The sequence below is a fragment of the Rhagoletis zephyria genome, unplaced genomic scaffold (genome assembly GCF_001687245.7).
Source record: "Rhagoletis zephyria isolate East Lansing unplaced genomic scaffold, Rhagoletis_zephyria_1.1 Rzeph_scaffold_06600, whole genome shotgun sequence".
NCBI classification, from domain to species: domain Eukaryota; kingdom Metazoa; phylum Arthropoda; class Insecta; order Diptera; family Tephritidae; genus Rhagoletis; species Rhagoletis zephyria.
This window is the reverse complement of record NW_016163683.1, coordinates 1-24,812: the sequence shown is the minus strand read 5'-3', so window position 1 is coordinate 24,812 and position 24,812 is coordinate 1. Positions and strand designations below refer to the sequence as shown.

The following is a 24,812-nucleotide window of genomic DNA, read 5'->3' as shown; positions in this document are numbered from 1 at the left end:
GTTATTGGTATTTACATAAATTCGTACGCGTGCTAAATTATAATCGGCGCTCTAGTAAAGTCAAGTGTGGGGGGAAAAATGAAGGGAAAAATGTCTCGCATAAAAATTCCAGCATGCCAAGTGTGTGAAATGTTCTTTTCTCTTCACTTGTCTTCTATTCGTATTTGCCTTGGCCTTAACCATGCCTTTCTACTCCTACGCTTATACACACGCGCACGCACACACTGTTCAAACTGTAAGAATACAAAGCCACAGAGAGCAAACGCTAACAATCTTCCAGTCATTCAAGGTGTTAAAGTAAGTCAAACAAAAAATATTTACACAAAAATTTCTATTCTCTCTCGACTATTGCAATCCAACAAGTTGCTGCATTCTTATGCCGCATGCCACTTGCCACTGAACTTAACCAGTGCCAGCCACCAAGAGACACCCACAATTTTCGTACATACATACATACATATTTGAAATCGACGCTGCTTTTATTGTTCTTAATGTTATTGTTTATTGCTATAGCTATATTTAGCTGTTGTTGTTATTGGTATTATCACTGTTTTTATAAAAAAGTTGTGTTGTTGTTGTTGTTGATGTTCCACATGACCTGCATGTCCATTAGCCGCCTGACAATGTCAACCGCAATGTCTCTGCAGCCGTGGTACGCAGCTCAACATTCTACACATTGCGCATGCACGCGCCCATACACATACATATGCCCACATACGCATACTTACCCTGTCGGAAATTTATCTAACTATAAGTTAATTTGAAGTTGCTTAGCAAGGAACTAAAGATCACTATTATGTGGATATTTTCTGTGAGGAAAGCTAACTATAGGCGGCCGCTGTGGTGTAGTGGTAAACAGTGCGTGCCTTCACTGTACAGGGCCTGAGTTCAAGTCCTGGTCCAAGCAACATCGCAAAAAAAATATAGAAACAAGGTTTTTTTTCTTAACAGCGGTCGCCCCTCGGCAGGCAATGGCAAACCTCCGAGAGTATTTCTGCTCCATGAAAAACAGCTTCTCATAAAAATACAATCGGAGTCAAAGCGCACGCCACAAATCGGAGGTGAAGCTCGGCCAAACACTAACATACTATACTACTACTAACTATATTTCTATAGCGATGACCGTGGCATAGTCTAGGGTGGTTACCGCTGCATTACATATAGTGAAGGATGGTTGCCTCAACTAGCTTGTAACCAAATATTTTTTTTTGTTTTTTATTTTTTTATTTATTTACTTTATTTTAGTTGGTGGTCCCATATTCGAACTCCGTCAGATATAACTTTAAAATAGTAATACATATAAAATTTCGATATTCCTTTTTTTGTTTTCAATTCGAAAAAGTATTTGTGAAGTGCAGAAAGAAAGTGTATTCAAAGTAAAATGTGTATGTGGATATTTATATAGAAGCTTGTTTAAAGAAAACAATCTCCCGATTACGCCTGCATTTCTCCTGCATTACTTTTCCACTAGTTTCAAGTTAGCTTTTTGTAGCTAACTACAAGTGAAATATATTTATAGAAATCCCGCAAATAAGATTACATATTTTTTATCAATTGATAATTTTTTCTGCAGGGTACATATGTATGTCTGTATGTATGTATGTATGTACACACAATACGATTGCATTAACACATACAATAACGCTTTTATCCTTATCCTTCTTTGCGATGCGGTTGGGCAGTAATGGAGCTGCTTGCTGTTTGGCGTCGCTTTCATCAGTGTCATGGCAACTGTCTACTCGCACCCACACAGCTACAGCCACAGCTGCGGTGTCCAGTGTCTTTTATTCGCATTTGTAAGCTTTCAATTTCCCCTTTCGTATGACTTTTCTATTTTCCTCGTTTGTTCAGTTTTTTTGTCTTAACATTTTATTTTAATTTTGTTTGCTCAGCCGGTAGCCTGCAATTCGCGCGCCTTTATTGCGGCAACAGTGTATTTTTGAATTTCCGCGTAAGTCTTCATAACTCATGCTTTCTCGCATTTCACTCAGTTGTTTGCTCGCTTGCATCGCTGCCGCTGTTGTCTCCTTACAATTTATTACCCGCGAATTTATTGCTTAAATTGTGCGTTATTAAGTTTAATATAAAAGCTGTATGGCTTTGAAATAGTGTCTTAAATAATTGGGTGAGTTTCGTGAATGGTGTGAAAATGGAATTTATTAGGAAATTATTCAGACAAATAGCACTTCCTGAAGGTAGACTTCACATGTGAAGGTCTCTGAATGTAATTTCATAAAAGATGACAGCGTGAAAATTTTTATGGCGAGCAAAAGCAAAAAAAAAAGAACTAAATTTGGAAGAAGCTAAAGGTTCGCTAGTTGACAGGCCGGATAAGTTTTCCGTTGTGGTTTTCATTCAGTAGCTATGGTGCTAGTTTGGTCTCACCTATAACAATACTCTTTAATTTGAGCGTGCGTATTAGGGTGTTCGATTATTCGCCATTTTTTGCAAAAACGGGTTTTTGAGTTATTCGAAAAATTGCAATTTGAAAAACACCGCTTCCAGATTTTGAAATTTAGAAATAAAAATGGATAACCCGTTTTTATTTTACGTAGTTTTCATTCAGTGAAAGTTCCTATATTAGTATGTATGAAGTCATGACCAAAAATTACAACAAAACTAGGGACGTGAACCGGATGAGAAGTTTGGTCCGTTTTGTTCAGGGGTTCGAATTGGATTCGTTCGTCAAAGCGGTTTTTTGGTCTTTGAACCGGGGTTTCGGTTCGGTTCAACGATTTGGAAATCAAAAAAAAAAACGCGCCAGTTTAAGTGTCAAGTGTCTGCCAAATGAGGTGCGTTGCCATTACATTTGATATTGCCACGTGGTAAACAAACATGGTATGTATTACCACATTTAACAAAAATAAAAAAGGTGAAAATTTATGTATCGAAAATTTGTTGAAACGAACATTTAAACCTTTATGAAAAGTGGATCAAACATTTGTGGACAATTTCGGTTCGGTTAATGGTTCAGTTTGTTTATAGAAAAAAGCGGTTTTCTGGTTCAAAACCGGTTCACGTCCTCGAACAAAACTATTAACAGTAGAGATAGCTTTGATTTACCTTTAAGATCAAAAGTAAAACAAATAAAAATCTGGCAACTTTTTTTAAATACATTATTGCATTTTTTCTGACTATTTGCGGATTTGAGTAGTGCTCTTGCCGCCGTAGCCGAGTGCTTATATATGCCCACTGCACATGGTTCAATTTCTGGCCGCAGCAACATCAAAGAAAGTCCCCGTATACTTCTGCCAAAAAAAGCTTCTTCGGGGGTGGAGTGAAAGTGTAGATCTCTCCATTTGTGTCACAAACCAAGAAGCAAAGCATGAATTGAACAATTTTCGGATCGCTGGTTACAGAATCACCTCGAAGATCTCAAAATAATCGCATATAGATATCAAAAACCAAAAAAAAAAAAAAAACCGCGGAAACCAGTTTTGGAAACCCGAGTCAGTCACTCTAGTGCGTATCCATTCGTTCTACTTCACCCACATAGTAAACGAAACCGCTAAATCTCGTTGCATGATATCCATGTATGTCCATCGCTGAGGAGGCTTTCCTCTTCCTTTGTAACCAGCATCGCGATCTGCGTTGTAAATTTTCAGAGTTGGAGTGTTCTTGTCCATTCACACCATTTGAAAGAGTCAGAGGAGCCGCTGTATTTTAATTCGCCGCACTATGCTTATTTTGTTGTAAAGCTCATCGCTCCATCATCAGCGGTAAATCTTCCGCAGATTCTTTCTCTAGAACACTCCAAGAGCCGCCTCATCAGATGTTTTCATTGTCCATGCTTCTGCGCCGTACACCAGCACGGGATCTATGAGTGATTTAAGGCTTGTTTTCATTCTGTCAAATTCAATGGTATTTGTCGTCAAACAAGTGAAAACACATCGTAAAGCGGTAAATCGATCGATTTCGATCAGGATAAATCTTCAGTCATGTTGTGCGCTGCTAAATCGGCTATCTGTCTGTTTGTGGCCCATAACATCATCGATGCAGGAATGGATAAAAGAGATGAAGTTGTGTCAAAATAACTCGAAAAATTCTGGCATCAAAATACAACATAGTGAAAACCAGCCTTTATAGAGCGTGATGTTTTTACGTCGAGAGAGTACTTTACACTACAAATTTCTGATTAACATATTTATACACATACATACATAGCGCAGAAGCGTGAACGATGTCTAACAAGGGATGAGAAGGCTTTAATTATTTAAAGCTAAGTCTTTGGACCTTTTAATGCACCGAAGGAGGTGGGTTGGTGAATGCCCCAAATTTTTTTTTAATGAACGGCAAGCGAATTTGTTAGACTGAACAAGTCGTATTTATGTCCGGTGAAAAGGTCCATCGACCCATGAATGATCTGAAAAAGGCGTTACTTTACTCTTTACTCGTTTATTTTAAAAACAGAAGTAGGTGTGTGCTACTGGCTAATCAATTGTCGATATCGATTGTACAAATTTTGGTCAAGGAAATGAAAAGTGAACGTACCATGTTAACGATTTCCATTCATGCTGCTGCGCATTCAACCATTGAACAAAAGTTTAATTAAGTAACTGTGACTTTAGAGGTAAACCGAAAGCCATTCAGTTAAAAAAAATAAAAATCTTTAGCAATCTTCCCAGCACATTTCGCGCACACGCTGTTTTCGAAAGTCAATTGTTGTTTATCGACTTTCTCGCTCAACCAAACATATGTACATACATACATACATATGTACATATATGTATAGACATCCAAATATGCAGCTTAGCTTAAATTTGTACAAAATTCGCCAGACATTTGAATGTTCAACAAACTACAATCTGTTGTTGATCTGTCAAGGTTTCGACCAAACTCCAGCCAATTTGTGCCCATCAATCGTTTCTTCAGACTACAGCTAATTGCTCTGCCAAATTGACAATTTCGTGTGACAGCAACTTTAGTTGCAAGTTTCGAAATGCGACCGCACTGCGAAGTGCTTTCCTCAGAACAACTTTAAAGCTACAAATACATGCAAATAATTATTTAGCTATTTGCGGTTAAGTGAATGTACTGGTATTTTTATTCGTACTTTTATTGCAACTGTCGCTTTACCGTTGGCAAGTAAATAAATAAACAAATTTTACAATTCCGATGTGCGCCAACGGGCCAGGAAAATTTGTCAAACCAATGTTGAGGCCATTCTCTTCCGCGGCAGCTGACTTTGCTGGTCATTTAATTTGGAAACTTTTGTGCTAAATGCAGAATTAATTCATTAAAAATTTGTAATTAGCTTTTGGCTGTGAGAACAAGCTGTCTGGCCGCCGCGTTGTACCCAGCCATGAAATGGCTAAAAGTTCAGCCGATGAATTGAAAACATGAAATCGCTCGGTTTTGGTAGCTGTGTGAATATCCTTGAAAGTTTTCATGTTTTTCAATTTTGTTACATACATACATATATTCAAAAAATATGTAGCTTCGCATGTTTCTGCTGAAATGCATTTTAGTCTCACCACTGCACAATGGGCCAGCAGACTAAAAAAGTGGCCAAAAACCAATGTTAGTTAAAAGCATTTTGTTATGTTCATAATAAACTCTGAATCCATAAAATCTGAAAAAGCGTTTGCAAGCCTTAATTAGGAAAAAATTTGATCAATTTATTAATAAATTCTAAAATTACAGGTCTAGCTCTTGAATTTGTTGAAACTATTAATGAGTCTTAGAAAAAGTACTGTAACAAAATATGTTGATAATTATTTGTTATTTTAAAACACATTTGAATTAATAAAAATTACCTATTTAAGTAAAGTACACTATTCCTTTTATCGCCACTGCTAGCCACCGCTGTAAAAAAAAAATGTATCGAACTATTTTATAGCCAAAGATATCTACATAAATAAATTAATAAAAATCTGTGGACAATTTGCGCTTTTTGTAAATAATTTTTAAATTTTCAAGAAAACGCGTGTTCGTCTATGAACCTGTACGATACACGGCGTATGAGTAACGTTCCTTTCTGATGGGGGGAATTTCGAAAACTACTCAACGGATTTGGGCAAAATTTTGTTCAACATAATCTGTATCGATAGGAGCATTATCTTTAGTACTTAGATATTCTAAAGGCTTGCTTCATGTCTAAAAAATTATAAGATCCGTTCGATGAATTACCATACGTGAGATGTCAAATGAAAGGACTTGGCCTCTAGATGTTCAGTAATGTTTTATTTTTTGAGTAAGGTTGGGCGCTTTTTTTTTTAAATAGTAAGATCTTAACCCATCCGTGGACTTAAAATGGGGTACCAAGTGAAAGGATGCGGTTTCCGGATGTGCAATAAGTTTTTACTTTTTTTGAGTGACATTTTTTGTTATTTGACATCAGATTTGTACAGTTCATTGAATTATAAAAAGTGAGGTGTCCAGTCAAAGAGCTTGGCTTCCAGATGTGCAATAAGGTTTTAGTAAATTTAAATTTAAATAACAAAAAAATAAAAAATAAAAATATTAAACAAATTAAATCATCTAATTTCCGATGACTAAGATTACACGGAATTAATGAAAGCTTTTTTGTTTTTGTTTTTAAGTTGTTGGGTTAATTAAATTATTAAAAAAAAATAAAAAAAATAGTATAAATAAAATAATAGAGAATACATATAAAATAATTTAAAAAAGTGGTGTTTTTTATTCCTGTACCCTCGTCGTGGTAGGCTTGGATACTGCAAGTGTGGAAATTTACAGGCTAATAACAGGTTAAATTTTGAAAGAATTTTAAAACAATTTAACATAACACCACTTAAAATTTTTCAATTAAATCCGTTTTTTATTTCTTTAAATAATATAAATGAAATAATTAAAATGATAGCCTTAGTTGATAGATAGGGCTCAAACTCGTTCCGTTTGATACCCATATTGTGATATTAAATAAGCATTCATTTTTTAATAAACGTAATTGTAACTTTTTAGAAAGGTGGCAACCCCACTCCAAAATATTTTTTTTAATCTCTGCAAACGTTTCTAGTTTTACTATAGAAATTTAATTATGCTGTGGAGCTTTTGAATAATTATAGTTTTTCATTTATCTGGCAACCCTGATTTTTCTATTTTTTCCAGAAACTTTCCTCCGAGAATGCCAAGTAGAATGTGAGAAAATAGAATAAATCCGTTGAGTTGTTAATACGTTTAAAGCTGTCAAAACTTCAAAAAATTCAAAGTACGTGCCTTCTCGGATTTTTCATAATTTTTGGACACCTGGTACTTTTCTTATTACCGCGGATTTAGATAATAAGCTATACCGTCTGATTTTTTCACGTTTATATAGTCAAAAAAAAATTTTGGCCACTTTCTCTTTAGTTTGGCCCACTGTGCACTGCCTCGCAAGTTATGAAATTGTTTAGGTTTATAGAGAAATAGCCGGTCTGCGTTTACAAACACTACAAAAATAAATGAAATGCCTTTGGAAACTGTAGCTGGCAAAATTCTCTTATTTCACTTTAGGCGGAAAAACAATGTTTGCATTGCGTTTATTTTTCCATATTTTCCAATGTTGGTACTGAATATTTCAATAGTTTCTCACCGAAACGCTAACACTCACTCGCTCATACATACATATTTTTAATAGGCTCGGTCGTTATATGAAGGGAAAAATAGGCTCAATAATCTCACTATGATTTTTACTGCTTTTCATAAAAAATGAGCAAATTTCATGAACGCTTTAAGACTCCATTTTGGGAAATATATCAGGAACAATATTTTGTTTTTACTTTGAAAATAAAAATTGAAGGTTATGTCAAAAATTATTTTGTATGAAAAGTTCTAAAGAAAGTAAATAAAATACATATCATTTCGATAACACGTAATTATTGTGAGACAACAAATTGTTAACTGCACGGAAATTTTTTGATTAGTTCATCCATTTTTGCCGCGCCCATATATTTTATTTAAGGAAAATTCCAAAAGAAAGTTCTAAGAGCATTTCTATCAGTTTTAGTACAAACGTATGACTATGGTCATGATTACTGCGCCTAAAACATAATATAACATTGTTTCATCATTGTCTCGCTCTCAGTAGGTCATAACAATATCAATGACAGTTGTCTTCATTAGAGCGCTTAAAAATAATTTGCGGCAAATTTATTGGCCAAACTTTTCGATCCACTCTAATGTGCATAGGGGCACTATTAACACCATTTAACAAAACAACACGAACTCACCGATGTTGATTGGTCTCAGTGCGAGTAACGTTGTATTGACTGATCACCTCATGTATTTACACATTTTAACCGGAAAATTGCCTATTGACATAATGGAAGCGTTCGCGCGGCAAATAACTTGTACAAGCTTGTAGAAGTTATTACGAAATCGAGAGAGCGCAATGGAAAGAGCGCAATTTTGACATTCATTTGGAAACGCTGCCCACTTGAAATAATTGAAAAAAATATATATTATGTTTGAAATGCAACCGTTAACTCCAGCTGGCAGTAAAACTTGTAAATTTCTGCAAATTTCTGTTCGCGCAAACATTTTTTTGTTTCGCTCTTTGAGATAGTAAGGTACTTAGTTCTCTGGAATTTTGTTGCTTGCTAATTCTTGCTGACTTTCGAAACGAACACGCTTAATTGCTAAACAATTGTCCACATTTTTTCAATAGATTACAACTTAGGCTCACAAAAGAAATAAAACTTTTATTTGAAGAGACATGTTCTTTCAACTAGAGTTGCACAGAAAAAATCAAACAAAAATTGGTTAACATTGCCAAATTAAAACTTGAAAAGGAATGGAAAGTGACAATGCCATTGTAGATATTTTCAACAATGATTTAGTTGTATTAACCACACTTTTGTTTACTTTAACCAGATTTTTGTTTGCCGATGTTGCTTCTGACTGCGTTTGAGCCCGGACCTTCAGGAAGTTAGCAAATAACAGCAAGCATCTCTACACGTTTAGCTACAGCCAGACATACAAATGTGTTTTCAAATTTTCAACTTGAATCACATTCCTTACAATCGGTGTATTTACCATGACAAAATCAAATAATAACTTGGTTAAAAAAACCATGTTGTTTTTAGCTCAGTGTGGCTTTCTATTTGACACAACGTTCCAGCCGCTTTTTGTTTATTCCGATTCGTATTTATACAGTGCTAAAAAAGAACTATCTAAAAACAGCTGCTAGGAACGAAAAGTTCGATAGACAATCCCGGTAATATGTAGAATTTCGACGAAAAATAAGAACGTTTTACTTTTATTTATAATTAGGAGTCTTTCATTCTACATACATACATGCATACATACTTGATTAATGAAATTTGCGGGCATGAATTTTTGGTTTCCCGTCAGCATTAGTCATTCTAATCATGCTCCGTTTAACACGCGTAAAAAAAAAATTAAATCACCACGCACAATAAACTTATGAAAATAGTTTTTAACTTGTGAATACCGCTATGGAAAGTGGCGCAATTGACAGCTGCCGCTGCAGGAAACAAAGGCTCGCAATTTCACGCATAATTAAAATGATTTTGTTTTGTTATTTTGTACTTCATAAAATAGTTGTGTGCATTTAATTTTTTTCAACGTCAGACAGGACAAATTTTGTGGAACATCGGTCAAGGTTTGGAATTTTATTACCAAGCGGCAGCTTTCGCCCAAAACCGGTGACTTACTTTAACGCACGGAAGCCTGTTTTCATTATTATTATATTTTATTTTTACTTTTTTCATTTTTTGTTTTGATTTTCGCCAACGCACTGCATTTAGTTATTTTGCAACATGCCCACTTATGTACGTATTTATGTACATATAACATGCGGCAACAATTTTGCCTCCTGCTACTGCACGTCCGTCCACAATTTATTGTATGGCAATATTTTTTGGGCGCACATGTTTTGCATTGCAATTGCATAAAAACGCGCACACGCATGGGAAAGAATAGAGCAGAAAGCGATGACAGGCTCGTCATACAGTCGTTCATAAAAGTGAAGATACAACAATACATGCCGGTATTCGGCGGGTGCCATTCCCACGCATCTAGCTAATGCTATGCACACTCATGCAAATCGGATTAGAATTGTACGAATGGCATCCGTCGAAAAACGGAATAGGCATGACAATTCAACTTTTTCTTACAAAAAAAAAGAAGTAATTTTTAAGCAAAAAAACAAAACCGACTTCAATTCTCATATAAAAAATTAAGATCATCGTTAATTTCTTCATGATCCGATGATCGGACTTAAACCAAGTTAGTATGGGTGAGGTAACACCTTTCCCTTAAAAAAAAAGAATTATAGAAATCGGATACCGTGGGGCAAAGTTATGCGGTAAAATACATAAAAAAATATTCCGACGAATTGATGACCGTCTCCTTTTTGTGTAGTCGATTAAAAAACAAAAAACGGTAGACCCCTCAGCGAAGAATATCTAGTGGGAGTTCCACAGAAGGAGGACAGTCAGCTTTTTTTCGACTTTCAATGCTTTTCGGCACAAAAAGTGTCCTATTTTGGGGCTGTACTTCACACTTTGCAAATATCGAAATTTCGTTTAAAAAAATCGCCTTGGAATTATCCCGAAAATGGTTGCTTTACTTTTGCGAAGTGCTGTACATATGTACATATCTTCATACATTCCGTTGAACTCATAGCGTGAATTCTTGCGTTTTTCACCTCCCACTGATTGCTGCCCAAACAGTGCGGTATTTTGAAATGCAAATTCTTGTATTTTTAATTGCTAAAAAAGTATCGTAAAAATTGCACAATTCCTACTTTCGTATCGTCTGATCTGGCAGTTGACCATTTAAGCCCTTGATTGTTGGATACAAGGACTTTGACACCTTGATTCTGCTTGCTGTTTTCATTTGAACTTGTCCTCGCCTCCTTCACACTTGGCCTTATTCTTTGCTGTCTGTAATTTTATGAATTGTCTACTCTGCTGGGAGAAGGAGAGGCAGAAATTGAGAAGCCGCCACCACCCGAACCAACACTGGTGCTGGTACTGGTATCTTCGCAAGTGACAGGCATTTGAATTTCAAAATAAATTATTTTTTCTTGCTTTATTTACCAACAAAAATGCATGTTGGTTGTGAAGCATATGTAGATACTTACATACGTATGGGCAAATCCTAGGAATAGTCAACCAAAATCGCAAAAAATGCAGGCAATTCGAATTCTCTCATTTTTGTATCAAAAAAGGCATCATATTTTACGTCAGAATTGCAGGGATTTCTGAAAAATTTGTCCAGTTCTTTTGTGTACATGTGATTTTGCATCCCTTTTCATCATATGGCCTCGATTGATGTCAACTGTTTTACTGCCTTAAAATTGTATGGAAATTTTTACAGCGTTTTTTATGTGTATTAGTTTTTATTTGAGTGTATTGAGAATAATCGCTTACTTATTCAGTAACGTGCGAACATAGATTTCGAAGGCAAATACACCGACATTAACTTGCATTCTTTTGTTCGCATAAGTACTGCTATAAACCTTCCCTTATACCACAAAAAATTTTTAACTATTATTTTTGTCGGCAAAAAAGTTAAAAGAAACGTCCGAACGTGACTTGCTGCCTCCACAGGCAAAAGTTTTTATCTTGATAATGTTATCAGGCAAAATTTTGCTCTTGGCAAGCAATAGTTACCAGAGCTTTTATCTTGATAAATATTGCCAGCAATTTGGTAGTTTTACAGCTACATTTTCATATGCGCGATAACTTCGTGGCGGCAACATCATTGATATTTTAATATAAAACAAAAATTCGGCTGTTTTCAATTAAAATATTTGTTATTATGTATTCGGGTGTGAAATAGCATACCGAAGGCTTATATTCAATACCCTCTATCTGCACTTTTCACAAAAATTACACTTTGATATAAAATTCCACCTAAGACTTAACTATCATCGGTGATATTAATGCTGACCTTGTATAACAGCTTGATAGAAGAATTTACTATTACAATTGCAAAGTCAGAATTAACATCAATGATGACAGGTAAGCCACAGATGAGGTTCTAACATCACAAAGTAGATTTTTGTGAAAATGCAGATAGAGGGTATTGAATATAAGCCTCAATATTTTTATTTTTTATTTTTTCAAGTGATTAAATCCGGAAAAAAGCCATCTTACAAATGCTTTTATCAAGATAAAAAATGCCCACGTACAAATATTGCCTCTGATTGTCAGGCAATAAAAATGACGGTAGGCAAAAACTTTTGCCTCGTGGAGACAGGCCGTAACGTCCGCAACGCTAGGATTTGCCCATATATATATATGTACATGCATATTTGCGCACAATTGTACAATAGACCCATACGTATGTATACATATGTACATATGCGCAAAAACACGTGTTTGCAGCACACACAGCTCGAAATTCACTTCGATTTAACTAAAATTGCTTTGTTACAATTCCTAGGAATTATTGATTTAACACATGTTCGTTGCCATGCAAAAACTGTCAATTACTGAAGCATTTGGGGCATATTTAAAAAACAAAAATATTTAATGAGCAGAAAAGAATCGTCACCTGAAATGCAAAAAGTCGTAACCAATATCGTAAAGTTGTAACTAATAAAAAATTCCAAATTCACTTTTTGATTGATTCTCAATATTGGAGCATGTGTGTGCGTATTTATTCATAATTATCGATATGTTTATGACAAATCGATATCATTTATCGGGATATGAATGGGCAAACCAGAACTGCTCATCTCAATGTTTACTCTGAGTGAAACTGAAGAAACTGGACAATCCTCTCACAAACTCTTGAGGTATTCGCAATTATAAATCAATTGATCCTAAAGCCAATCGATAGTAAAGAAGGAAAATGATCGAGAGTCATATAGTCATAAGGTTAAGCAGAACCTGAAACCATCTTAAAAAAATTAAAACATCTCGAGAAATCACATCCATAGAAGGCTAAAGTTTGCTATATTATTCGCGTGCGTGCTGATAGAATAGTTCTCGACCGGATTTCTCCGGGTCGATGTGGTGGCATAGAACTGACTATAATGCTGAGTGTCGACGAGTTTGTCTACAGATATGCAGGCATGAAAACTTGTTGGCCGAAAACTGTAAACTCAGCGGTATACTTATTTAGTTTTCACTCATCCGTGATGCCTTAGCGCATATGTATGTATGTACACTGAGGGGAATAATGCATACGTTTTCTATTCGTCTCCGGATGCGGAAAATTGTATTCGACTACGCTGTCTCAAAATTTACGTTTCTTTGCTGGCTGGGTAGTAAAAATGAATACCTTATATTTGATTATCATATACTAAAGCTTTGGTTTCCTCGAAAAGCGGTGCCGTAATATTACGACCGTATCATACCGAACGCTAATAGCGGTACCGCTTTTATGTAAAGCTAAATGGACGTAACGTAACTATGCGCTTTTATTTTGTATAGGCATTCATTGCTTTTCACAAAGTTTATTAGGACTTCATCCTCTTCGGCCATCCATGCACTTTCCACTTTATTATTCAAAATTCTTAGAAATGTATATTTAATGCTTTTATTTTGGTCAAAAGAATTGTAAACAAATTTTCTAATACACCGCTACAAATATGACGTTGCCAAAAAACGTTGATAAATAGTTGCCGTCAGAAATATTACGGTGCCGTCAAATTACATTACGGTGTGTATTGCCGTCATCTTAGTTGACATCTTGCAATATTTACAAGGCAACGTAAAGTTGCGACCGCTTTTTAATGTTACCGCTTTCGAGGAAATCAAAGCTTAAGCATGCGGAGCGGTAACAAGACTAGGGTTGCCAGATTCTGAAACGGGGAAAGGAGTACATTTCTATTTTCGATAGAAAAAAAGCAGTACAAAACATAAAAAGGGGGTAGAATTTTTTTTAATTTTTTGTGCAATTTATTGTTACAAATTACCATTAATTAGGTACAAACAAATAAAGATATCAAAGAAAACTTCTTCAAAGCAACAATAAATGTTAAAAATAAATAACTAAATTCTACAAAAGAATTCCAGACTCTTCCTGAATGTGTGGCCACTTTTTTAATTTAAGCCTTATAATTGATTTAATATTTTTCTGATTTTTATAGCCGAGGCCGCTGCACCCACACCTGGCTACGACCATGCTTACACCTTTTCACTATCACACTTAACTTTGCTTACTAAGTAGTGTTTGCCACGACATGAATAATAACTTTCGCAAAGGTTTTTTGAAAAATAAAAGGGTAATTTCTGTGGTCACAAGCAATAACCGCCTAAGTCGACTTAAGAAAGAATGGAGTTATATATGCTATCGTATTCTTCAACCCCTATTCCATGCGTACGTGAAACCCCCATCTCACCAACTCATAAGGCCAACATTACAGTCCAAATGTTTAAAACGTTTTTTCTCGAATTCAGGTTTTTCGACTTATGCGGTTATTGCTTATGACCAACAGATTTATAGATTTTGCGAAACAAGCATTTTTTGTTAACTTTGTAAATATTTTACTTTAATTTTATTAATTAGTTTTAAAATTTTCATCCTGATTTGCATCTGCCAGCTTTGGAAGATAAGTACATGTTTTTTTTCAGGTGTATTTTTTCTTTGACTTTGTATTTATAAAAAAAAAAAACTGTATGGGGTTGGTCGAATGAATGGCCTCTAGTTACCAGTTCCGAATATTTTCGATTGCTGAGTATGGGGCCTTATGTTGGGCAAAAGACGGAGTATAAAGGAGCCAAATGGGGGAAATTAGCCTATGGTTACAGAAAATATGTAATAGAGTAACCGACGAAGACTTGCGTTCAGCTTGCGCTTTTCTCTGAAAGTGTTTACCGCTGGTAAACTCAAATGAAGGTTAAAATTTAAATACGAATCAACAAAATTTAAGTAATATTTGTGGATAATTAACAATAAACTAGTTTTTTCGCAAAATCTATAAAGACCACTTTTATTTTTCAAAAAAAAAAAACTGCAACAGTTATTTATTTACACCCTGTACACGATAAAATATTAGTAGCTGGAAACAGGAGTACAAAAGATGTACACAACTGGGAAAAGAGTACATTTCCAGATATTTTTTTTGGTGTACAAATGAGTACATTGCAATAAAAAGAAGTACGTTTACTCCCAAAAGCAGTACTTCTGGCAACCCTAGACAAGACACACATACATACATAGTACATGTTGATCTGTACAAATACACCAATCGCGTGCATTGAAACTCGCTGTAGCTGAATACGCAAATATGCTTGCCACAATTTGTTGATTTCCAGAGGGTCACGGTTCGAATGCCATTGCAGGCAACATGCAAATTATATATATTTTTTTTCTTTTTATCTTGGTTATTCTCTTCACGGATGCTTTTTAAAAATTAACGCTTCGTTTTAATATGCGCGTAGTTGAATTGAGTATTTACCACTATACAATACTTTCGCTGACGTTTATAGTAAGATCAACTACGTTTCTGTTTGAGTTTACTATTTTTCCCCTCAGTGTAGTAATCTAGATTACTACTGCGAGTTGTGCAACGTGCTTAATGGCTGAAAAACTGTTTTTGTTGTGCGGGTGATTTGTTGTGTATAGCTTTTTTCTTTGCCGTTTTGTTTTTTACAAGCATTATGCAATTTACATGCAACAGCAATGAAGAGCTTTATTAGTTGCCTAAGCTGCTTATATACGCGCATAATCGTAATTTTTTAACTTTCACCGCCTTTCGTTGTGCTTTTTTTTTCAGAATTATTTCCTCTTAATTCACTGCTTTTTCTTGTTATTTAACGTTTAAGTTTGTTGTGTTTAGGAGTGCTTGCTTATGAAATTATCATTATTCTTAAATATAGTGGTTATGTATGCAGAAATAAATTAAATGGTCGGTTTTGTTTCTTTGCAGCTAACTATTTCGCAGCATTCTTCTTCCTGAACGCCAAAGCAACTGTTGGGTGGCGAATAAAAAAAACGCTTGATTAATAAATCTTTGTCTTCGGTTGGTTTTTGCTACAATAATTGTTGGTAACCTGCATACAGTGGTGGCAAAATGGATCATTCACAGCACAGTATACACAACCACGGTGAGTTAGGGAATTAAATGAAAAAATTTAATATATTGTTATTTCACAAGCGGCGTCAAAAATTCAAACTTTATTCGCGCCTTTTATTTTTTATTTAATTTATTTGCATATTTATTTAATTTTTATTTTGAGTTATAAGAAAATACAGCTTTATGGAAAACTGCATATGAGCCATTCTTTTTTAAGTCGGACGGATTTCGTAAAAAAATTATGTCATGTCTCCGATTCGCTTGAATTTTTTTTTATGGGTTCTATACATGAATACACGTGTTCGAGGAATTTTTTTTATTTATTTATTTTTTTCTTCGGAGATATGATCTGTCAAAGTTTGAATTTTTTCATGATTCTGACTAATCATGTACTTCTTCAAATCGTTATATCTCGAATCTTGCTCATCGTAGAGACGTCATCTTAACGCCGTTTTAAAGCTAAAGAAACAGTCTTAACATTTCTATATATATGATGGTCATGATTGTCCTAAAGTTAACTTAGCTATTAACAGCTGAACTTTTTGAAGTTGATTTGCATAGTGAAGACCAGTAAATTAGGGATTTAAAATTATACCATCGTAATCCTTGTTTAATTCTCTATAAAAAGATGGTTCAAAAAAATTTGGTTTTTTCAAGAACTATTTTTTAAATATTTTTCTTTGTGACGAGATGGTTTATTTTGTGAGAATCAACAATTTTTTGTAATTTGTTTTTGAAAACTTATGTTGAGATATATTTAGTAAGGTGTCTAATTATCAATTGATTGAAATTTTTTTTATGTTACCGCATAACTTTGGACCACACTGTTGAACAGTTTTTTTTTTTTATCGGAAAGATTGTACCTCACGGGTTGTCCCATACTAATTTGGTTTAGATTCCATCATTGGATTATGAAAAAATTAACGGTACTCCTAAATTTTAATATGAGAATCGAAGTTGGTTTATTATTTGCTTAAAAAATACAAGTTTTTTTTTTTAACGAGGAAGCATCTAAAGCCTGTGTACCCGGTCAGTGTGGGACTTTATCCCAAACAAAACCTCCTACCGCCCTGGGGCTGGATTATGTAACTGTGAGAAATATTTAGTAATTTAGAATAAAATTCAGTGAGTTTTTGGATGAGAGAACGTACACTTTTTGACAACTAAAACTCATTCTCACACTTCCCGAATCGCAAATGAAGAGTGTACACAATTTTTAGTGTACACTTGAAAACTCACAGAGGCTCACACATACGTTACTTCTCTAGTGTTTTCAGATTATTAGTAATTTCATACTTTCACCCAGTCGACCATATGGGTCAGCATACTGGTTTAACTTATCAAGATTCTTCTGCTGTCTTGTTCAGTTCTTCTGAGTTCGTTCATGATTCTTGCTGCTACATTGGACACTGCATTCCAGTTTTCTGCTTTAAAGCATCCCGAAAATAATTCCGTTCTCTAGCGAACTTGTTGCGCTGCCAGCGCGGATATCACATTTGTGAGTGTCTTCCAGATTGAAGCGTCCTAGGTAAGCCTCAAAGCAACCGTGACCTGTAAGCAACTGTGCTATATCAAAACTTACCTCACCACGAGGTGTATTCATAATTCGAGTTTTGATATTAAACGGTAGGTCCAGCGTCCATTGCTACTTGCAGGCCATCGCATTTGCCAGGTTTCGAGAGTTTGATCGAAAATAAATTTATGAAATACATATCAAGTGACTGGAATTCTCAACGTGCCCTTTAACATTTTTCATACACAAACGTATTGTGGGTCTGTGAATCTAATCATTTTTTTTTTTATCCTGTGGTATTTGATTTCTGCTTTAAGGCTCTGTTATGCATACTTGGCATTGCTTGAGAGTTGTCACATAAGGAATCTGTTAAATGAGCTTCGCGTGTAAGCTGTTACCCAACGCACAGCATTACATACGTAAAAGTCTGTTGGTTTTTGATTTCTACGTAAAAATGGTATAGCAGTGCATGCAATGCCAAGTATGCATAACAGAGCCTTAAGTTAGAACTGTAACGTATAACCATTAGTGGTGTTAGAATTCTACACACTGATGCGTATTTTGGCTCAGATCGGCACATCGGAACATGCACACAGAATAGAAGCAAATCATAGATTCAATTAAATTCAGCAGTTGCAAAAAATTTTCTTCCACAATAAATTTTTATTTTAGTTCAATACAAAATTTGAGTTTAATTATAATTTATAATTTTCATCAATTTTTACTGATTTATTTTGTTATATTCTTTTTTTAATCCCTCATCGTTTTGTTTAAACGCCATCGATTTTTGGCATACTCGTACTTCAAAACCTTTTTAACGCATTTGGATTCAACTAAAGATCATCATATCCATGCCGTAGATACTGCAACAACACATGACCATGCAGGCATGATAATGCCTACCACAACTGTCAGCCCGATGGATACAATAATGGGCCACGGTGAAAGCGATCATCACGCGATGCAGCACAGTCACGAGCACGGAGCTATGAACATGGAGGGAGCGATGCATAATATGATGTCGATGGCGGTGAGTAGAAAGAAACATATTTATATACATATGTATGCACATACATATCTACATACCTATGTATTCCTCTGCACCTTAAAGTAGGCTGGGGTCAACAAGGCCTTTTGCCTCTCCCAACGTTACAGCCTACTACTTCTAGGGTTTAAGAATAATTTTAATAAAAGTCTATTTTTTGCAATTTTTTATAGTTCCACTTTGGCTATAATGAGACTGTGCTCTTCTCTTGGTGGAAATTTGATAGTATTATGGGTTTGATTGGCTCAATGGTTGCTATATTTGTAATGGCTGTGCTTTATGAGGGTCTCAAATATTACCGCGAGTACCTATTTTGGAAGACTTACAACTTATTGGAGTATCGACCCGTTACCGGTCCACAACGGAATCCTGAAGATCCACAGCGTAGCACGCCATCGACGAGCGCCTCACCAGTGCAGTAAGTTCTTGTTCTTTGCATTTTTTTTTTTTTTGTTTCTGTAACTAAAAACGCTTTTATTTTTGTTCTTCGTTTGCAATTTGTATACTATTTCCCAATCATGTTTTAATCTGCATTTGTTGTTGTTCGTTTTGCTTACTTTTTCCATTGCATTTTCTTCTTTCTTTCTCGTATACAAACATTTGTGCTGTCTGCGAACATTTTTTATCCAACAAATAGATACGTTGGCGAAGTCATACACAAGCAACCGTGAGTATATCTGAAATTAAAGAAGGAATATGTAATAGGCGGCATACACCGTGCGTCTGACTCGTGAGTCGGTTTGAATGTGCCTGTGAAAATAAATATGTGTTAGTTACACCGAAATGACTCCTGGCATGACTCTGAATGATTCAACTGTGTGTAGTCGAAGGGGAGTCAACACGTATACAAATGACAAGCGTGTAAGACGCACTGTCGTATGTCGCCTATTAAACTACTACACGCATTTAAACATCATCAGTTATGATCAGCCATGATTCAATAATACAAGGTTAGATAATTAATGACAGCCGCGGTTTGACACTACCTTACAAAAGATTGTATTTACGAAGGACGGAGAAAGGGGAAGAATGAAATCCCCTGGTTCGAAGGAATGATAGGAGAAATTTACGCAAAGTACGCAAATTGTAAATTTTAATTTATTTGCAGGGGGTCAGGCATTTTAAACGAAATATTAATATATCTACGTGAATTACGTAATTTATGTGCTATTTAGCGGTACAAAAACTGCAAAAGGGCTGAAAATTAAAATAAAGCTTCAACTGTTAAATGTGCTTTATACGCATATACAAATAAACATATTGCACAAAAGCTTATACTTCTATTTCACACCAAAGCTACACCTTTTCAAGTAAATTTGCACACAAAGTATGACCGATTACTCTAGTCTTCCATATACAACTCGCGATAACCAGCGAAGATCGAAAATCGAATGCAATTCATAATAGGGGCCTATGTATATTAAACTGCATCACTCCCCATACAAAAAAAAAATCGGTACTGTTACCTTGTTTATACGGCATCAAACGCGGTATCGAATTAACTTATGTCAGCGTAGCTCGCTTGAAATGCAAGTGTTTATATGCAACAAGAGAAATGAGTCGTTCGAACACGCTTTCAAACAGAGTTCATCCCGATGCAACCCTGTCAATACCTGTGTCAATTCTTGAATAAAATAAATAACCATGAAAAAATAATAATTAAATACTCAAACAGCCATGAACAAAGGATATTAGCTATTAATTTTATAACAAAGCATGACCTAAATTTAATTTCAAGAGCTATTTAAATGTTTTACTTCATACAGAGTTGCATGAAACAACCCCGTGTTCTAATCCCGTGTTTATAGGCACTCTTAACACGATTCAACAACTCTTAACTCGCAATCAAAATGTGATTTATTTGATTTATGGTAGCACGGTTAAAAGTTTCAATTCGATTTAAGAATGTCTTTACATGTGTGTGTCCAAATAACATGGTTTGACTTAGAACGAATTGAAGCATCATATGAACATGATATGTGTTTCCATTGGAATTATGAAATCTGTTATATTTTAAGACGTCCACCAAAATATTTCGTAAAAATATTAAGGTTCACGTGAGCTGGACCGATTTGAAAATACCTCCAAAATTGGAGTTTTTTATGAATAAAAATAGTTTCTTAAAGATTTTTTGATAAAAATCCCCTCAAATGACAAAACGGTTTAAGTTTAAAAAATTTGCATAAAAAATATTTAAAAAAAAATGTAAAAAAATTTTCAACGGAATCGTAAATTTAAATAACTGAACTCAAACTATTCCGATGTAGAGTTGTGAGGTATCATTGCAAAGGTATTTTCTCACCCTTTTTATTTCTAGTAAACTTATTCAAAGGATGAAAGAGAAAGGTAGCGTCATTCCAAGTTGAATTAAGATATGTTGGTAGTTAAAAAAAAAAAAAAACATTGGGACGTGAATGAGTTTTTTTTGTACAGAAATAACTCGCGGAAATTCAGCAAATTTTCATACAAATTTTCAACTTTTTAATCAGATTTTTTAGAATTTTTTTCAGTATGCATTACAATAAAGTGCAAGTTTTAAGTAGCTAGGAATTACCGTTGATTTTTGGCAATTTTTTTCACGCAGTCTCTTCCATACAAAGAATTTTTTTTGAAAATACTTTATATGGAAAAAATGTAAAACACCTTCAACAAAAAAATTCTCAAAAATCAACGCGATTTTTTACTAACTTCAAACTTGCATTGTGTACTAAAATTTAATGGGCTGCAAAACTGCAAACTCAAAAAAATTCTAAAAAATCTGATTAAAAAGTTGAAAATTTGTTGAATGAACCATATTTTTAGACAAAATTGGCGGAAAAATAGTAGAATAAAAATTGTTGCATATATTGTGAAAAATTTGCTATGCCAATACTTTGTTCCGGCAGTGTATGTAGTCGCCACTGCCTGAACTCAATTCCTATTTGCAATTATACCTCCTTTCCAAGACAGTCGGGCCTATTTTACAGCGATAGACTAGGACTTTCATTTCAGCAGCATTCTTCAGCTTTTGCACTTTTACCCCTACAACAATCAAATTTTTATTGGAGCTGTCATTGAAAAAATCTTCGAAACTCCATCGCATCCAAAATTCGAGCTAACAACAGTGATCTTAGTATGTATTCGTAAGCCTTTGCGCCGTGAACGCGATTTAGCTTTCATTTAAGCAGTAGTTTTAGTAAAAATATTTCGCATTTACCTATGTATTTGGATAAAAGATTAAGCAATTGAAGCATATTTTTTCAGTCGCTATTTGTATTTTTTTTTTTTTTTGCAAGATTTAAATGCTAAAAGTACGGTAGACAAGAATTTTAGCTGCAAACTTATCCATCTATGCCTTTGTATAAGATAAAATAATCCACTGTCGATATGTACTTTTGTCCGAATGTACTCGTGTGTGTGTGTGTATTGCACTTGTTTGTGCATGTGTTTGTTCGATTAGCCGCTTTTCAACGCATCAAAAAGTTCGTTTCCGGCTGCCATTTTGTGTTTCATATTTTTAGGTACATACGCACATACATACATACATACATACAAACATATTTTACATTCTTCCTGCTTGCTCCCCCTTTTCATAAACACTCATTCATATACTAACTCGCTTCCCTTTTCTTCTTGCCCGCAGTCCAACGATGCTTTCGCTAAATCATCTGTACCAAACCGGCCTCCACATCATCCAAGTGACGCTATCATTTATGCTGATGTTGATCTTTATGACCTACAATGTTTGGCTATGCATCGCGGTCGTATTGGGCGCTGCTGTGGGCTACTTCCTGTTCTGCTGGCGGAAGTCGGTGATTGTCGATGTTACGGAACACTGTCACTAGCAATGTTTAAAATGTGAAAGGCGCTTCGCATGGATGCGCTGCCTCTGGCCAAGGCAAATTGGCAATTCAAATAATCAACAAACTATAGCAACTAAAGCTGCAACAACGGCAACAACAACAGCAACAGCTTGCCGTGCTTGCTCCAGATTAGCTCGGATGGGCAGCGGCGGCGACGGCGGAGGTGGGAGAAGTACGAACCGAGACGCAATTGGTGTTACGGAGAATGGCAGGAATAGTAAAAATGGTGGTGGCGTAACCTGCCATGCAACGGCAACTTCCGTAATGAATGCCACTGGTAGCAGCGTACGCTGTGCGCGCTATTTTAAACGTTCAGCGTATGACTTGGAGCAGCAGCGCGGCACGCAAATGACCATGACAAACGACAGCCGAAAGGACTACGATATTTACTACTATGAGCGTGACGAGTACGAAGATGAGACAGTTGTTATTGATACGATTGCCGTGTCGGCGACTACCACCACCCAGTTGATGGAGAGCGGTTGCGGCAGCATCGGTGCTAATTGCCAGAAATGTCGAAATATTAAAATTCTCTTAAGACTAAGTTTAAGATATTTTTATGATATAAACTGTGAGTTTGTGAAAAATACAATTTAAGCAAAAAATACACAAACAACAAAAACAAAAAAAAAATAATAATAATATCAAGTGAGCCAAGACAAGAAACAAAAAAAGAACACAAACGAAAAATGCAAATAAAAGTAGTTTAGGCAAGTGATAGCAAGCAATTGTACGGCAGGAGGAGCGTATTGCAGAATTTAAGAAGATTTAAGAAAAAAAGTTAGATATTTTTACAAGATGTAGTTGTACAGTTGTTAGTAATTGAAAATTTGAAAATTGTATGTTTTGAATTATGTAGGTTTGTGCGCAGCAAGTGGCCTGAACAAGCGCTTGAATGCTATGAATGTGATCGGTGACCAATTCAAGCAAAATTTTGCACTCTTTGTTTGTAAAAAAAAAAATTAAATATATGCCGATTTGTTTTAGCTTATTGATAAAGCTTACTCAGCTTAACGAACTTATTGCCACTTTATGGCGTTTATATTTATTTACGCAACAAAGCACATATACACGCAACTATTTTTAGATTTTGGTTTTTAAGTTATGAACTTGCTGATTTTTGTTGAAATATTATAAAATAGTTTTCGACTTTTTTTATTGGAAATTTGTGTCAAATTAGGTCACAAAGTATACTTAAAAAGCCAGCTAAATATATTTCTCTCAACACATGATTTAGTAACTATAACCAAATGTCGTATGCAACCGTATGTATATCTATAACCAAATCATGTTTTGAGAGAAACACACATATGTATATATTTGGTTGATGTAACGAAACTCTTTTCTCAGTGTACAATAGTTGCAGCAATATATTCGAAACATAAACTTTCGAAGCGCAAAATTGTTCTGTTGTTAGATTTGGAAAATTTTTACAAAACAGATTTGAGCGCGCAATGTAGAACTCNTCGTATGTAACTACATGTATATGTATAACCAAATCATGTGTTGAGAGAAACACACATATGTACATATTTTGTTGATGTAACGAAACTCTTTTTCTCAGTGTACAATAGTTGCAATATATTCGAAAACGAAGTGACTTCCTGTATACAATTGAAATGTGTATGAAAACATAAACTTTCGAAGCGCAAAATTGTTTCTGCTCAATTGTTAGAGATTTGGAAAATTTTTACAAAACAGATTTGAGCGCGCAATGTAGAACTCTGCAGTTGTTGCATGTTAAGTTTCATTCGTTTGAAATGCACGAGGAAAAAAGTGTGCTATAAAGTTATATAACAGCGCATTTTAAGTAAATACATACACACATACATATATAAATATACATATTTATATTTTAAAAGTATCAAAAAACTCCAAAAATCAATTATATGGCTATCCTCTTGTTCGTAAATGCATACTGCCGCATTACAGCAAAGAAACACATTCGTCAGCCTTATCGTGAGTTTAATTTTCACTTTTCGCTTTTGGTTTCCATGGATTTACTATGGACGGATGAAAAATTTTCGAGCGAAACTCGGGATAATAAGGCAGATTATTTTGTTCATTAACTATTGCTCATAGAAATGCCAGTTCTGCAGTGATGCGGCAGCGATGCGTTTACGAACAATAGTGCTAAGGAATGTGTTTTCCATACATACATACATACACATCGTCGTTTACAGAACAAAAGCGCGTATCAACAAAATGCAAAACCGTGTATTTGAGGTTGCATGAATTATTTTGTAGAGAGTAAAGGTATTTATATTTCAAAATTGTTCTCTCTTTCTTAAAGCAATAAAATTTCTGGCTAGTAAATAAATTTCAGTACGAATCAAGGTACATGGATATGCCTTGGTACGAATGGCTTGAGCCAGGAGCATCCGGTGAGCAAATCCAATTTTTGGCAAAAAATGTCAGTTACGCGATTTTGCAGAACGACGATGCGCGGTTTTGTACTTTAAACGACGATATGTA

General features: G+C 35.0%; 1 protein-coding gene across 3 annotated transcripts; it reads left to right on the top strand.

The window, feature by feature from the left end:
• Window positions 1-15,790: 15,790 nt before the first annotated feature.
• On the top strand, window positions 15,791-23,299 carry Ctr1A (Copper transporter 1A). Of its 3 annotated transcripts, none has more exons than XM_017629197.1 (5): window positions 15,791-15,968; window positions 18,290-18,480; window positions 18,669-18,913; window positions 19,133-19,162; window positions 22,118-23,299. In XM_017629197.1, the coding sequence occupies exons 1-5, from the start codon at window positions 15,935-15,937 to the stop codon at window positions 22,317-22,319; spliced, it is 702 nt and encodes a 233-aa protein (XP_017484686.1). In that variant the 5' UTR covers window positions 15,791-15,934; the 3' UTR covers window positions 22,320-23,299. The 3 variants fall into 3 exon arrangements, with proteins under 3 accessions (XP_017484686.1, XP_017484687.1, XP_017484688.1); XM_017629198.1 differs by having other exon boundaries at window positions 18,311-18,480; window positions 22,118-22,438; XM_017629199.1 differs by lacking the exon at window positions 19,133-19,162.
• The last annotated feature ends 1,513 nt before the right edge of the window (window positions 23,300-24,812 follow it).